At 32.9% G+C, this 12,843-nt stretch overlaps 1 protein-coding gene across 3 annotated transcripts; it reads left to right on the top strand.

The window, feature by feature from the left end:
• Positions 1 to 2,999: 2,999 nt before the first annotated feature.
• Positions 3,000 to 10,696, top strand: LOC141335985 (caspase b-like). Of its 3 annotated transcripts, none has more exons than XM_073841495.1 (8): positions 3,000 to 3,139; positions 6,930 to 7,203; positions 7,301 to 7,446; positions 8,067 to 8,240; positions 8,643 to 8,895; positions 9,059 to 9,157; positions 9,437 to 9,546; positions 9,664 to 10,696. In XM_073841495.1, exons 2-8 carry the CDS (start codon positions 6,939 to 6,941, stop codon positions 9,772 to 9,774), a joined length of 1,158 nt encoding a protein of 385 aa, XP_073697596.1. In that variant the 5' UTR covers positions 3,000 to 3,139; positions 6,930 to 6,938; the 3' UTR covers positions 9,775 to 10,696. The 3 variants fall into 3 exon arrangements, with proteins under 3 accessions (XP_073697596.1, XP_073697597.1, XP_073697595.1); XM_073841496.1 differs by lacking the exon at positions 3,000 to 3,139 and adding an exon at positions 3,570 to 3,629 and having other exon boundaries at positions 8,643 to 8,727; XM_073841494.1 differs by lacking the exon at positions 3,000 to 3,139 and adding an exon at positions 3,570 to 3,629.
• Positions 10,697 to 12,843: the final 2,147 nt, after the last annotated feature.

Here is a 12,843-nt window from a genome sequence, read left to right as displayed (position 1 = left end):
AAAAAGGTCTGTAAATATTCCACATTTGTGCTCTTCTGTGCCATGCAAAGTTGTTGATGCTGATTTGATTTGACTGGTAACATATTCTTCCTGATTGTATCTTATTTAAAATGAATTATTGTTTAATAAAAATTTTTGATAAAAGTTTATCAATTAAAATTTTTAGGCACAACATATGACATATACTTTTAATAAAGTTAAAAATGGCACTACAAAAGTAAAAAAAAAAAAAAAACTCAAGGAGTCAAATATCACTATGTGAAGGTTAATTTCTGTCATTAATCAGAAGGTGTTTATAAACTGTAAAGTAGAAGCATTGAAAAGAAATGTAAGCGTTGAGTCCTTAAGAATGTAATGTTACCTTTTAAAAAGTAATTGCAAATGTTGTAATTATTAACTATTAAATATAATTTACATATCATGCAATACTCTACCTCAAAGTAATACGTAACAGACCAATTAGAGACAATGATGACTATTCTTTTTTATTAAATAATTTCACTAACAAATGCAAATTCACACACAACATATATTTAATTTGGCCAGAATTCCAGGTGCCTGTCGTAATATACAAGAAAGTTTAGAAAAATGAAATAAGTTAATAAATGTTATTATAGATAATAAAGGGTTTTATAATTAAATACATCCAAAAGGTCATCTAAATGACCTTTTGGGTGTATTTAATTATTATAACTCATTATAACTCATTTGTTATGCTTTATTCAGCTTTTAATGCTTGTTACAACAGGAACTTTAAATCTAAACACAACACAGTTTTACAACAGTTTACAAAAGTTGTAAAAGGTGTATCTAATTGAGGTTGGAGCTAAACTCTGCAGGACACCAGCTCTCCAGGACCCCTGCAGCGCCTATAAACCTACACTGTAAAAAGTTTGCACCACTTTAACAGCTGCCTTAAAATTGTAAGTTAAATCAACTTAAGTAATTTAAACTCACAAGTTATATCAACTCATTTTTATTGTAATAAGTTAAAATGACTTGTAGTGTTAAGCTAATTTAACTTAAAAACTTAAGGTAGCTGCTGAACTTAGGTTTTTAAGTTGAATCCTGTGAAAACTTTTTACAGTGTATGACACACAATGGCTTTCGGTTTGTTTGTTACCAAAGCACTTCACACGTCAACGTTACTGCCATTTTGATCAGAGGCTGTTAAAACATCAAAATACACTGCTCCACTATTGAAATATCAAGCACTGTAACGTAAAAATCTCAAATAGCAACTGATTTTATATGACTGCATGGTTAAATTAAGAATAAGTTCTGAGCTTACCACAACATATGCAGCCGTTTAAATATCTGAAATGGTGTCTTTTCTTTTCCTCCTTCTTTGTTTATTTTCGTTTCTAGTCACCTGTTTAAACAGGTAGGTCGTGTTTTCCTTTAACTACATTCATATAATAAAAAAAATAGTACTCCCTCTTGTGGCACAGAGCCTAATCACATTCTTAGAGAAAGTGGGCTTTGTAGCTGCTTTTTAGGTCAGTGGTTCCTGAACTTTTGTGTTGAAGCCTTTATGTTGTTGAAGTGTGGTTATTTAAGAAATTCTTAATAATGATATATTTAAAAAAGATACATTGTTTAACTCGTGATATGGTTAGTTTACAAAAATAATTATAAAATTACTTATACATAGTAAAAGCCATTAAGTTTAACTATTTATGAACCTTATTCAAAAAGTCCTACGTTTTTAACATTCATTCTCTTTAATATTTAAAAGACTGACTGTTTCTATTAATTTTCAATATGTTTTTTATATACAATTAAATGAAGACATTGTTAATTTAATTTTGTCACAGCCACACACCAACTTAATCACATGTTAGAAAATCGTTGCAGAGTTTTAGAATATTCCTTTAATTCACGTGGGTCCAACAGATATCAACACCAATGTGTTAACCCTTATTAACTGCACCCAGATATAGAATTAACAAAAAAAGAATCCAAAATTCTTACCACAACAAATGCAGCCGTTTAAATATCTGAAATGGCGTCTCTTCTTTTCCTCCTTCTTTGTTTATTTTCGTTTCTAGTCACCTGTTTAAACAGGTAGGTCGTGTTTTCCTTTAACTACATTCATATAATAAAAAAAATAGTACTCCCTCTTGTGGCAAAGAGCCTAATCACATTCTCAGAGAAAGTGGGCTTTGTAGCTGCTTTTTAGGTCAGTGGTTCCTGAACTTTTGTGTTGAAGCCTTTTTGTTGTTGAAGTGTGGTTATTTAAGAAATTCTTAATAATGATATATTTAAAAAAGATACATCGTTTAACTCGTGATATGGTTAGTTTTCAAAAATAATTATAAAATTACTTATACAAAGTAAAAGCCATTAAGTTTAACTATTTATGAACCTTATTCAAAAAGTCCTACGTTTTTAACATTCATTATCTTTAATATTTAAAAGACTGACTGTTTATACTAATTTTTAATATGTTTTTTTATACAATTAAATTAAGACATTGTTAATTTAATTTTGTCACAACCATACACCAACTTAATCACATGTTAGAAAATCGTTGAAGAGTTTTAGAATATTCCTTTAATTCATGTGGGTCCAACAGATATCAACACCACTGTGTTAACCCTTATTAACTGCACCCAGATATAGAATTGACAAAAAAAAATGAATCCAAAATAATTCTTTTTTTTTTTTTTTTTTTTTTTTTTTTCAATTCTGCAACATATGATTCCAGACTCATGGAGTGTTTTGACAATTTGCATAATAAAGATGATTAAATGGATCATTCTCTGTATAGTGCAGTGCAAAAGCCAACATTTTGGTGTTAAAATTATTATTGTCAGATGTATGAATATGTTATGTGAATAGAAAGCTTTGTATTTTCTATTATTACAGCTGGTTCTCATGATACTAGTAGTGCTAAAAACAATGATACATTACGAACAGTTTGTGACTCAGTATATCAGGTGATACATTACGAAAACACAGCATCACAAGGTGAACACTACCAGCAACAACACAATCCACTGCACCTTTGGCGAGTCTCTGTGTCTCTCTGGCAAAGATCTCTCCTCTTTGACCTGCTCAATTGCCACAGGATATGCAGCAGGCTGGAGCGCTTTTCTTAGATCACAAATGGAAAGAGCTCCATCTGTCCAGGCAGGTAAAAATAGGCAAAAGTGTATAATTTTCTTGAATAAGTAAATTATAGCATAAATAATCAAATTTGTTTGATTGGATTCTCTTTGTCTACATTTAGAATTATCTTTGTTATATTTATGCAGAAATACAGAAAATTCTAAAGGGTTCACAAACTGTCAAGCAGCACTGTGTAATATTATCTATACACAAAAGCATAACATATTGCAAATTTCAGTGATGGCACTAGATTCCACAGCGTGATATCTTAATGTGGCATGACTAAAACAATTTGTTGTTTATTATATAGCCTAGTTGTGAAATAGGAGGGGTTCCAGGTATGTATGTGCTCTTTTTATTTTATAACACATTCAGGTTGTAAAAAAAAAAAAAAACCAACACGAGGCGGGCTTTATAGAAAGTGAAACGCTTACTTGCTCTTTCTCCGTTTAGAGGTTTCACCCTTTTATACACAGTTTGCAGGTTGTACACGAAAACTTTGTTCAAGCAGAATCGTAAGTAGAGTTTATGTTTTTTTTTCTGCAGCGATTTACAGAAGCAACTTTACAGTGATACACATGAAAAAAAAAATTGGCATCCGCGTCGCAATGGTCTTGATTTTTATTATAAGTTCATTTTCAACTAAAGCACTGCGGGGATGTAGCAGAATGCGGCGATATTTCATAAAAATGAATGTGGCAAAATTTAGTGTAGGCTATCTTTCTTCAAGGTGGCATTATTTTTACATGAATATGTATGTGCGGCACATAAACTCAGCCTTGTAGAGGAATTGACAGAAGCCCGTTTTCATAACAGAGAAATATAAAACTAATTAAAAAGCAGAGTGAATAATTTTACTTGGGGATGTATGCTACAAATTAGTTGCATTATTAAGATATATTTCAGTGGAAAAACAGTTTTTACTTCTTACAATTTTACTTCACATGCACCTTGTCCAAACACATACACTTTACACTTGCGGACTTTTCACTGGTTCAGGCATGTTTTCGAGCCCATAAATCAGGACTTCAAACCACGAGTCACGACTTGTAACATTCCGGGCAAGTCACAACAAACTTCCTGAGTGCATTTATTATTATATTATTGTTAATTTGATTGCAACGTTATATTGTCATAAAGTCTGTTTCCACCGTGTAGCACTTGCATAAACACCGCACCCCTATGGGGCTGACAGTGTTGTTTCGCGGGCAGGGCAGCTGCTGGCCAATTGGGTGCCCTAAGCAGAAATTTACTTTTGTGCCCCCTCCCCCAAATATTACGGAAGTAAAAATAAAACAATAAAAATAAAAATAAAAATAAAAACATACTAAAGCGGCCAAAATAGAACTTTCTTCAAATAAAAAGTAAATACATAAATAAAGTGTATCATTTACAAATTACAATTGTAGCTCTACAGCAAAAAATACAAACTAAAATTACACTTTAAATAAAACATTTTAACAAAATAAAATCAACACTGTCATCTGCTGGAGCTTTCCAAAGTTCAAAATTTACAAAGGCACACTTCTACTTTTTCTTGAGGCAAAGTCGTAAAACCATAAAACCGTGGTTATCTGTCTTTTTATCTATCTTTCTATCATATCCATGCTTGTAAATTGTGTTTTATAGAATACAGTTTGCACCAAGAGTGTGAGAGAAACGAAACTTCAAAACTCTTGTATGCACTGCACATGTGGCAGCTTTGACAATAAAGCGGATAAAGCGGGTTATGATATCCACATATTTTTGTTGAGGAAATGATGGGAAAGTTTATGTGGATATTTTAATTAAATGTTTGGTCAATATTTAACAAGGAATTCGATCAGCATGTAAGTGTAACAACTGCATTTACCAGGCCTTTGGTGACCTTTTCAGGCATTTCTAAAAAAAATTGTAATGTAAACTGTTAATTTAGTATTAGATTATGTATTTGAACGCTGTTATTTAATGGCACCATATGGTCATTATTAATCAATAATCATAATTGCCTCTGTGTTTTAATATGATGCATTTTAAGTCATTTTGTTTACTTAGATCTGCTTGTTTTCATATTAAGAAAGATGCGTTAGTCGTGAAATTAGTACCGACATTAAAACACATTATTAACGTCGACAGAATAAAATAGTTTCACAGGATTATGAACGTACCTGAAAGTGATGCACGGGCTTCATCTTGGGCTTTTTTTTTCTTTCGTTTCTCGGCGCTGGACTGTTGATGTCTCTTTCCAGGACCAGGCATATTGTTCATCAATTATTATCATCATTTTTGGCCAAATAGGAAGCCGTAAACAGAGGTGAATCACGTGTGCTTATAGCCAACTCTGCGTTCACCGTAAAATGCAATATATATTTTTTATTATTATTCTATATAAAAACGATTTTTTTTTGAGCAGCTGGGATGGTGCCCCCCTTGGAGTTGGTGTCCTACGCAGACTGCGTACTCTGCGTATAGGGCTAACTGACATCAGAGCCCGGTGTTGTGCCTTTTTTCGACCCCTGCCAAATTATCACCCCCTCTCATTGAAAGTGCTACCTGATTGCCTAACCCTAACCCCACCCCTAATCCTAACCCCTCCCCCACACCTAACCCTAAACCTACCAATACTAGGGGGATCTGGCTGCCGGGTAGAAGGTTGGAAAATCACGTGTAAGGGGTTAGCTGCAACACAACATTATATGACATATTTCCTGTATTTGACCTAAGTGAGCAAAGTATGCGTAAAACTTTTCATTACCTGATGGGACACACTTATACTGTTGTAAAAATGAAACTGTTTACAGAGCTTTACTTTTTAGTCTTTAAGTATTGTGCATTTTAAATTTTGCATTGTTTTGCAATTCCAAACGTCTTAATGTTTGTTAAGTAGTCGCTATAACCAGAGTCCAGCAAGTCACCTGCAGGAGAAAAAGACAAGAACAACAGATTATGAACCAATGTGCAAAGACTTTTGTTAAGTGTTTTCCTCACATAGAAAGCCATAAACACTTAATGGCTTAATGAATTAAGACAGTGGTCTTAAAAGACCAAATTTGATCTATAGTTCATTAAAATGTACTATATGCAGCGTTTCCCTCCCTTACTGCAAAATGCTTAATGTGGCATAATGAATGAATGAATATAAAAATATATGAATGCATTTAAAAAGGAACACAAGTGATGTGACTTGCAGAAGAGCAGGTGTCTGCGTATGCATGTACAAGTCTTAAAGGAGTTTTGCTGCTGATGTTGTACCAAATTCTGACCCTCTTCCAGATTATTACCCCCTTAAAATTAGTAGGTTTAAGTGTGTGGTAACAGGATTCACTGCATTTTCTGCCGTCATCTAAAAATGTGCACATCATGTAAAACAGAGTTAAACAATCTGTGTGATTGAAACCCACCATAAAGATACTTATACCTAACAATAAGAGTCACATGACAAGAACCAACAAATGAAAAACTAGATACATAACTAGAACAACCAAAGAGAACATGACACATTGAACAGAGGAACCAATAGCAGGAATACATGATAGAAAGGGAAGCAAGACACTAAAATAAAGACATGAAAACATGAACCCAAAAACAAAAGGTTGAATTAACTTCAAACTTAACTGTGAATTAAATTCATTATAAACCATGTTTGTATTAGCTTTGTTTTATTAAAGATATAAACATGATATATGATTAACTAGATAAAGGAATGATATGCTTATTTTCAACTTCAAAAGGAAATCAGTGAAACTCGTGTGGTAAGCATTTCAACCACATGTGAATCGTTTTAAAAGAACTGCTTTGAGAGCACAGTCAAGACTGTTTTGATGGTTTTTTCCTAGTGACACATAATGGAGACCAAAAGAGTGATGACTGAGACACTTGAGGATCTTGTGGATAAAGAGCTCAAACAGTTCATCTGGCAGCTGAGCAATGGGGTCAAACCAGGCACTGCCCCGATTCCTCGCGCAAAGCTTCAGACTTCTGATCGTGAGGATGTGGTGGACTGCATGGTAAAGCAGTATCCCGATGACGCTGGGGAGATCGCAGTCCAAGCGCTGCGCAACATGAAACAAAATGAGCTTGGACAGCGCCTTGAATTAAAACTTAAGGAAGGTATAATTTTTTTTATTGCTGTAAAAAAATAAAGTAATATATACACATAAAAGGGAGTTTTGATTATTTGAGATGTGGATATATTATGTGTTTTCAGTTCAGCAGCCTGTGCAGGAGGAACGGAGAAATGATGATGAGTCTATGGAGCTGCAGCCCATCCAGTCTGACTGGTACAGGCCATACAGCATTACTGCATGCAGTCAACTATTTAAACACAAACTTCTTACGGAAGAGAAAAATGATGCAAGTATCTCGGTTCTTTTGTAAAAGCAATACATTGAGGAGTAGTCAGTCCTGCTTTTGGAAGGCTGTCCTCTTGCAGTGAATTAACACATTAATATTAAACTGTTTTCCAACGTTAACTTTAAAGAACATGTTAAGAATTTTTTATGTTGATCAGTGTTTCCTGACCCCTCTAAGATGAATCGTTTTGATGTATTAAGCGCAGTGGATGCATGCTGTTTTGTTTCTACTTTCTACTTATCAATGAATCCGGAAATCAGGATTACACAAACCACACTGATAATAATCAGAAATCTTTTTTCGAGCAGCACATCAGCATATTAGGATCATGTGATACTGAAGCCTGAGTAATGATGCTGAAACAATTTAGCTTTGATCACAACAATAAATTACATTTTACAATATATTGACATAGATAACGGCTGTTTGAAAGTGTAATAATATTTCACAATTTTAGTGTATTTTTTATATTTTCTTACTAACCCCAAATGTTTGAACCGTAGAGTATAAAGCATGTGAATATATGTAATATTGGAGAGATGTGCAAAAATCAAATGATTTCATAGCATTTTATGTAGATTGCATCTTGCATGTGGTTTCATTCTGAAGTTTTTTCATAGGTTTATTTACCAACGAGAACATCTCACAGGAAGGGCTCAGCTCTGCTAATCAATAACATAAAATGTGACTACATAACGGACAGAAAAGGGGCAGAGATCGACCAGGCAAACATGGAGTGGCTGCTGACAGCTTTGGGTTACAGTGTTGAGAAACACACAAATCTCTCTGGAAATGTGCGTAAAACAAAAGTCTGGCTTCATTAATCAATACTGTATATGTAGAGCTAGTAGATTTCTAGTGTGGAAATAGAAATGTAGACAGATATTTACATTTACATTTAGCAAACGCTTTTATCCAAAGTGACCTACAAAAGAGGACAATGGAAGCAATCAAAATCAACAAAAGAGCAATAACATGCAAGTCACAGTTAGCCTAACGCAGTACATGTAGCAAGCTTTTTTATATATATTATATAATAAATAAAAAGGCCTTTTTTGATTTTTCCTTGAAGAGGGAAGATAGAGTTGTTGTTTTTTTCTAATCTAGAAATCTCCTCTAAATATACTATATATTTTCGACCATGCATTTCTTCTAAACATAGTTTTTTTGTTTGTTTGTTTGTTTGTTTTTCACAGGCATTAAATACAGCAGTCAAGAACTTCTCTAAACGTTATGAACATCAAAACTCGGACAGCACCTTTGTGGTTATCATGTCTCATGGTAAAAGATTTGACAACAAAGATGCCATTTTAGGTGTCCATTATAATGACAGGATGAACCCCAGTGATATCTTCTTTGTTGAGGACATCTTCTCTCATTTGAACACAGTCAGTTGTCCTGCTCTGATTGATAAACCAAAGGTTATTCTCATTCAGGCCTGCAGAGGAGGTACAATATGACAGTAACATTGTTATTGCATTGCCATTTCTCATTTCTCTTTGTGTTTCCCAGTTACTGTTTCCGAATTTATTCACCTTGCATGCTGCAATATTGTAGTCTTTTACAGTACGTGAAAACATCCAACTTTGAAATAAAGCATTTCTGTGTCCAGGTAACACTGGAGGTGTGTATGTTCCTGACAGTGCGTTTGAATCAGACTCCTGGGTTCACAAGGAGAAAGACTTTGTGTGCTTTATGTCCAGCCTTCCTGGTGAGTCCTCAACAAAAAACATTGATTGCTGAAATGAGACTGATTTGTAGCTCACACCCGTTCATTTTGGTCACTAGGTCAAGTAGAAGTAATTAAAAAACTTAGTTTTTCTTCAGGTAAATATTTTAGTTTAAGTTTAATTCACTCTCTGAAGAAGAAACTGCCTCGGTGAACTCAAGAAACTCATCAAACTCAAACAATGTGTCTTTCTTAATGAGCAAAGATTCAAAGGTTGCTTTGTCCTTTATTGTATGACTTAACAATGAATTATCTCCACAGATGTCTCTGCGTACAGGGATCCTGAAAATGGAAGTTTTTTCATCAATTATATAGTTGATACGTTTAGTACAAGCGCTCATAAATATGACATAATGGAGTTGTTCAGGAAGGTAAATTGTTTTGCTTTATCCCAGTTAAAAGTCAAAACTAGTTCTTTCCTTTTATTCACCCCAAGTGTATTTCTCAGTTAAAATGTCTTTTCACATCCAAATATTATCTTTTTATAGATCGCCTCACGCATGGAGAAAGACCAACGTTTCAGAAACAAGCAGAAACTATTGCCGTGTATTGAAAGGACAACCCTTGTGAAGAAATTTTACCTGTTTCCTGGACTCTAATGATGTACTGTCAGTTTAGAGAAAAAACAGTACAGGAGAAAAAGGTAAAAACTGTATAAAAACATACTTCCTCAGTTGAGTATGTTAAGAGAATTCTTATATTTCAAATTTTCTGAAATGTTGTTTAAACATGAAGCCTTATCTAGCTAAATATGCATACATTCACACAAATTTTGTAATAATAAAAAAGGGAAGTCTAAAACATTGAATAAAGTCAGGTTCAAAATTCAGTGCATATAAGAAAAAATAATATTTTGAGAAAACAACCTCTAAATGGTTTAAATCTCTAATGGTTTTGATGGTTTAAAGGATTCTTCATATCAATGTGTGTTACTTCGAGAGAGCAACTATTCATCTGTGTTAATTTTCTTTCTTTTATAATCATTCATTTATAATCATTTATCATTTTATCATTCCATTTAATCATATGATCATTTATAATAATTATTTAAACCAGTCACTTAATTGATTTATTCATTGATTACTCATTTATGTTATATTTTATGTTCTTTTTCCATTGTTGTTCAGTCTTATTATGTGTGGTTTCAAGGGATGTTTGTCTTTATAAGTGAGAGATCAAAGAATGTATCTGTTTCAGGGTTTTTAACATTGATGGACATTGTTTTAAAACAGTCATTTCCCACTGTTATTATTTTGTGGTATAATAATTAATAATCATAGTTTTGTGGGCTGGTCAGATGCTTTAGTCTGAAACAAATGCAACTATGATTATTCCATAAACTTGGCTTTTCTCAGTCAACGTCTTGACCCATTTAAGATTGTTAATACAGTTAGGGGTTAAAGGAAAAAAAAAACTTGGCCCACTGCGGTTTGGATACAAGACAAACAGATATCTAATAAATTTAAATCTATACGTAGATAGATATAAGTTTAAATGTAATAAAATAAAAACTTAAATGTGTATTTTGGATGTTTTCTTTCCCTTAGTTTCCCTGTTATGGAAGTAATGTGCATGAAAAACAATGATCAATGTATTCATAATGAAAAATTCTAAATACACACACAGCACAATAAATGTAATTATTATTATTATTATTATTTAAACTGATCTTGATAATGACCATTAACCGTAAGTTAACCTTTAATTTAATTTAACATCTAGACTTAAATTTTGTTTGAAAAGAACAGCTTTAATCATCACAAACAAAGTTTTATTGTTTTGTTTGCTGGATTTATGTAAGCCATTTAAAAAATGGCAGCAGCTATTATTGAATTCAGTTAAATGCTATTTACACAGTGTTAATTGTTTAATTTAAAAAATAGAGGGAAAAATGTGACTGCTTAGAAAAGTGACTGCTTGTTTGTGATGTCTTGATGTAGAGTTACACTTTTTCCCTTAAGCAATTATTAATTCATTAATTCAAAATCACTTACAAATGAGAAAAAAAAACACACAAGCAAAACTGTAAACCCCCAGAACACTTGGAATAAACAACATGTCTTGATCATTCTTTGATACTTTGGTGTTTTGAAAAAGCTTGCTGTTGATTACAATTTACTGGCATTATGTGGACAAGCAGACAGGGGACATTTAAAAAAAAAAAAATTATTTGTGGTCTGAAAAAGTAAGAAGGGCATACAGCATTAGACGAACAGCATGGTGAGTAAACAATAACTTAATTTAAATATTTAGGTGAAAAAGAGTAAAAGCATAGATTTTTTTTACATACATAAAAGTGTGTGTGTGTGTGGGGGGGGGGGGTTAACATGATTTAGTCAAGTGATCTCTAAAAAATTGATTGTTTGGGAAGATCATTGCAAAAGTGAAGAACATTGTTGACTGTCCTTGAGGAACAACATTCACTCAAGCTCAAGATTCTACAGTCTACTGCAAGTCACTTTGGGAAAGCATCTGCAAGATGGAAGAAGTACCTAGCATTTTACCTAGGGTCAGAGGTCACTGTTCCTTTATTCAAGCAAGGAGGATCATACCTGGATTGATCACTCTTTATAGACACACAGCTGGATCCAGCAGGTGAAGAACTAATTTCAGAGGCAGTGCCCTCATTATCTCTACTGTTATGGAGACTCATTTTGAAGGCAGTATCTACTCCGATTTGTTTAAAAAAAAAAAAAAAGAAGAAGAAGAAGAAACTACTTAGATACATGACAAATAGACATAAAAAATAGATGATGTTCTGAGGGTGAGTAAATAATGACAGAATTCAAATTTTTAAACAATCCACAGAATTGCGATCACTGAAGTGCAATTGATTAATTTACACTTTTTAATTTGTCTTATGTTTAACGTAAAACAGTGAGTTGTTACTGTTCAGTTTTTTTTAATTCATGAAGTCATTGGCTTTATTCATCTTTATTATGCTTTACTTAATTGAATATGATGATATACTTGCTTTATTATTAAAGTTGGTTTAGCCAGAATAAATTGTATAATCATATATAACATATAATATATAATCATAATAACACACACAAAAAAGCCTCATCACATATTAAGAGAAGGTGTGCTTTGTGGCAGCTTTATAGGTCAGTGGTTCCTGAGCTTTTGTCCATGAAGCCACATCCTTTTTGATGCTTATGATATGGATGTCTTTGTGTTGTTGAAGTGTGGTTATTTAGGAAATTCAAATTAATTATTAAAAAAGCAAGCTGCGCTGTTCAAATGTGTGAAATGTATTGTTAATTTACAAAACATTACTAATACAAAGTAAAATGGAGTCATTAAGTTCAATTATTTATGAACCTTTTTCAGAAAGTCCTACATTTTTAATGTTCATTCTCTTTAATATTTTAAAGACTGATTGTGTATCTTAAAATGTGTGTTAAAATGGGATATTTTAATACGATAAAAAAAAATACATTGTTTATTTTGTTCTATCACAACCATACCTCAACTTAATTGGATTTGCTATTTAGCACAGTTTGTCAGCCAGGAGGTAGAACTAATTAGCAGAGGTGGGACAAAGTATTTCCTTTCAAGTCACAAACAAGTCTCAAGTCAAATCCCAAGTCCTCAAAGAGTTAAAGTTAGTGATATAATTAACTTACTAATTAAATGATGATTATGCATTGGTGATGAACACCTGC

The sequence above is a fragment of the Garra rufa genome, chromosome 6, assembly GCF_049309525.1.
Source record: "Garra rufa chromosome 6, GarRuf1.0, whole genome shotgun sequence".
Lineage (NCBI taxonomy): Eukaryota > Metazoa > Chordata > Actinopteri > Cypriniformes > Cyprinidae > Garra > Garra rufa.
The sequence above is the reverse complement of the archived record's forward strand: the minus strand, read 5'-3'. Positions and strand labels throughout refer to the sequence as shown.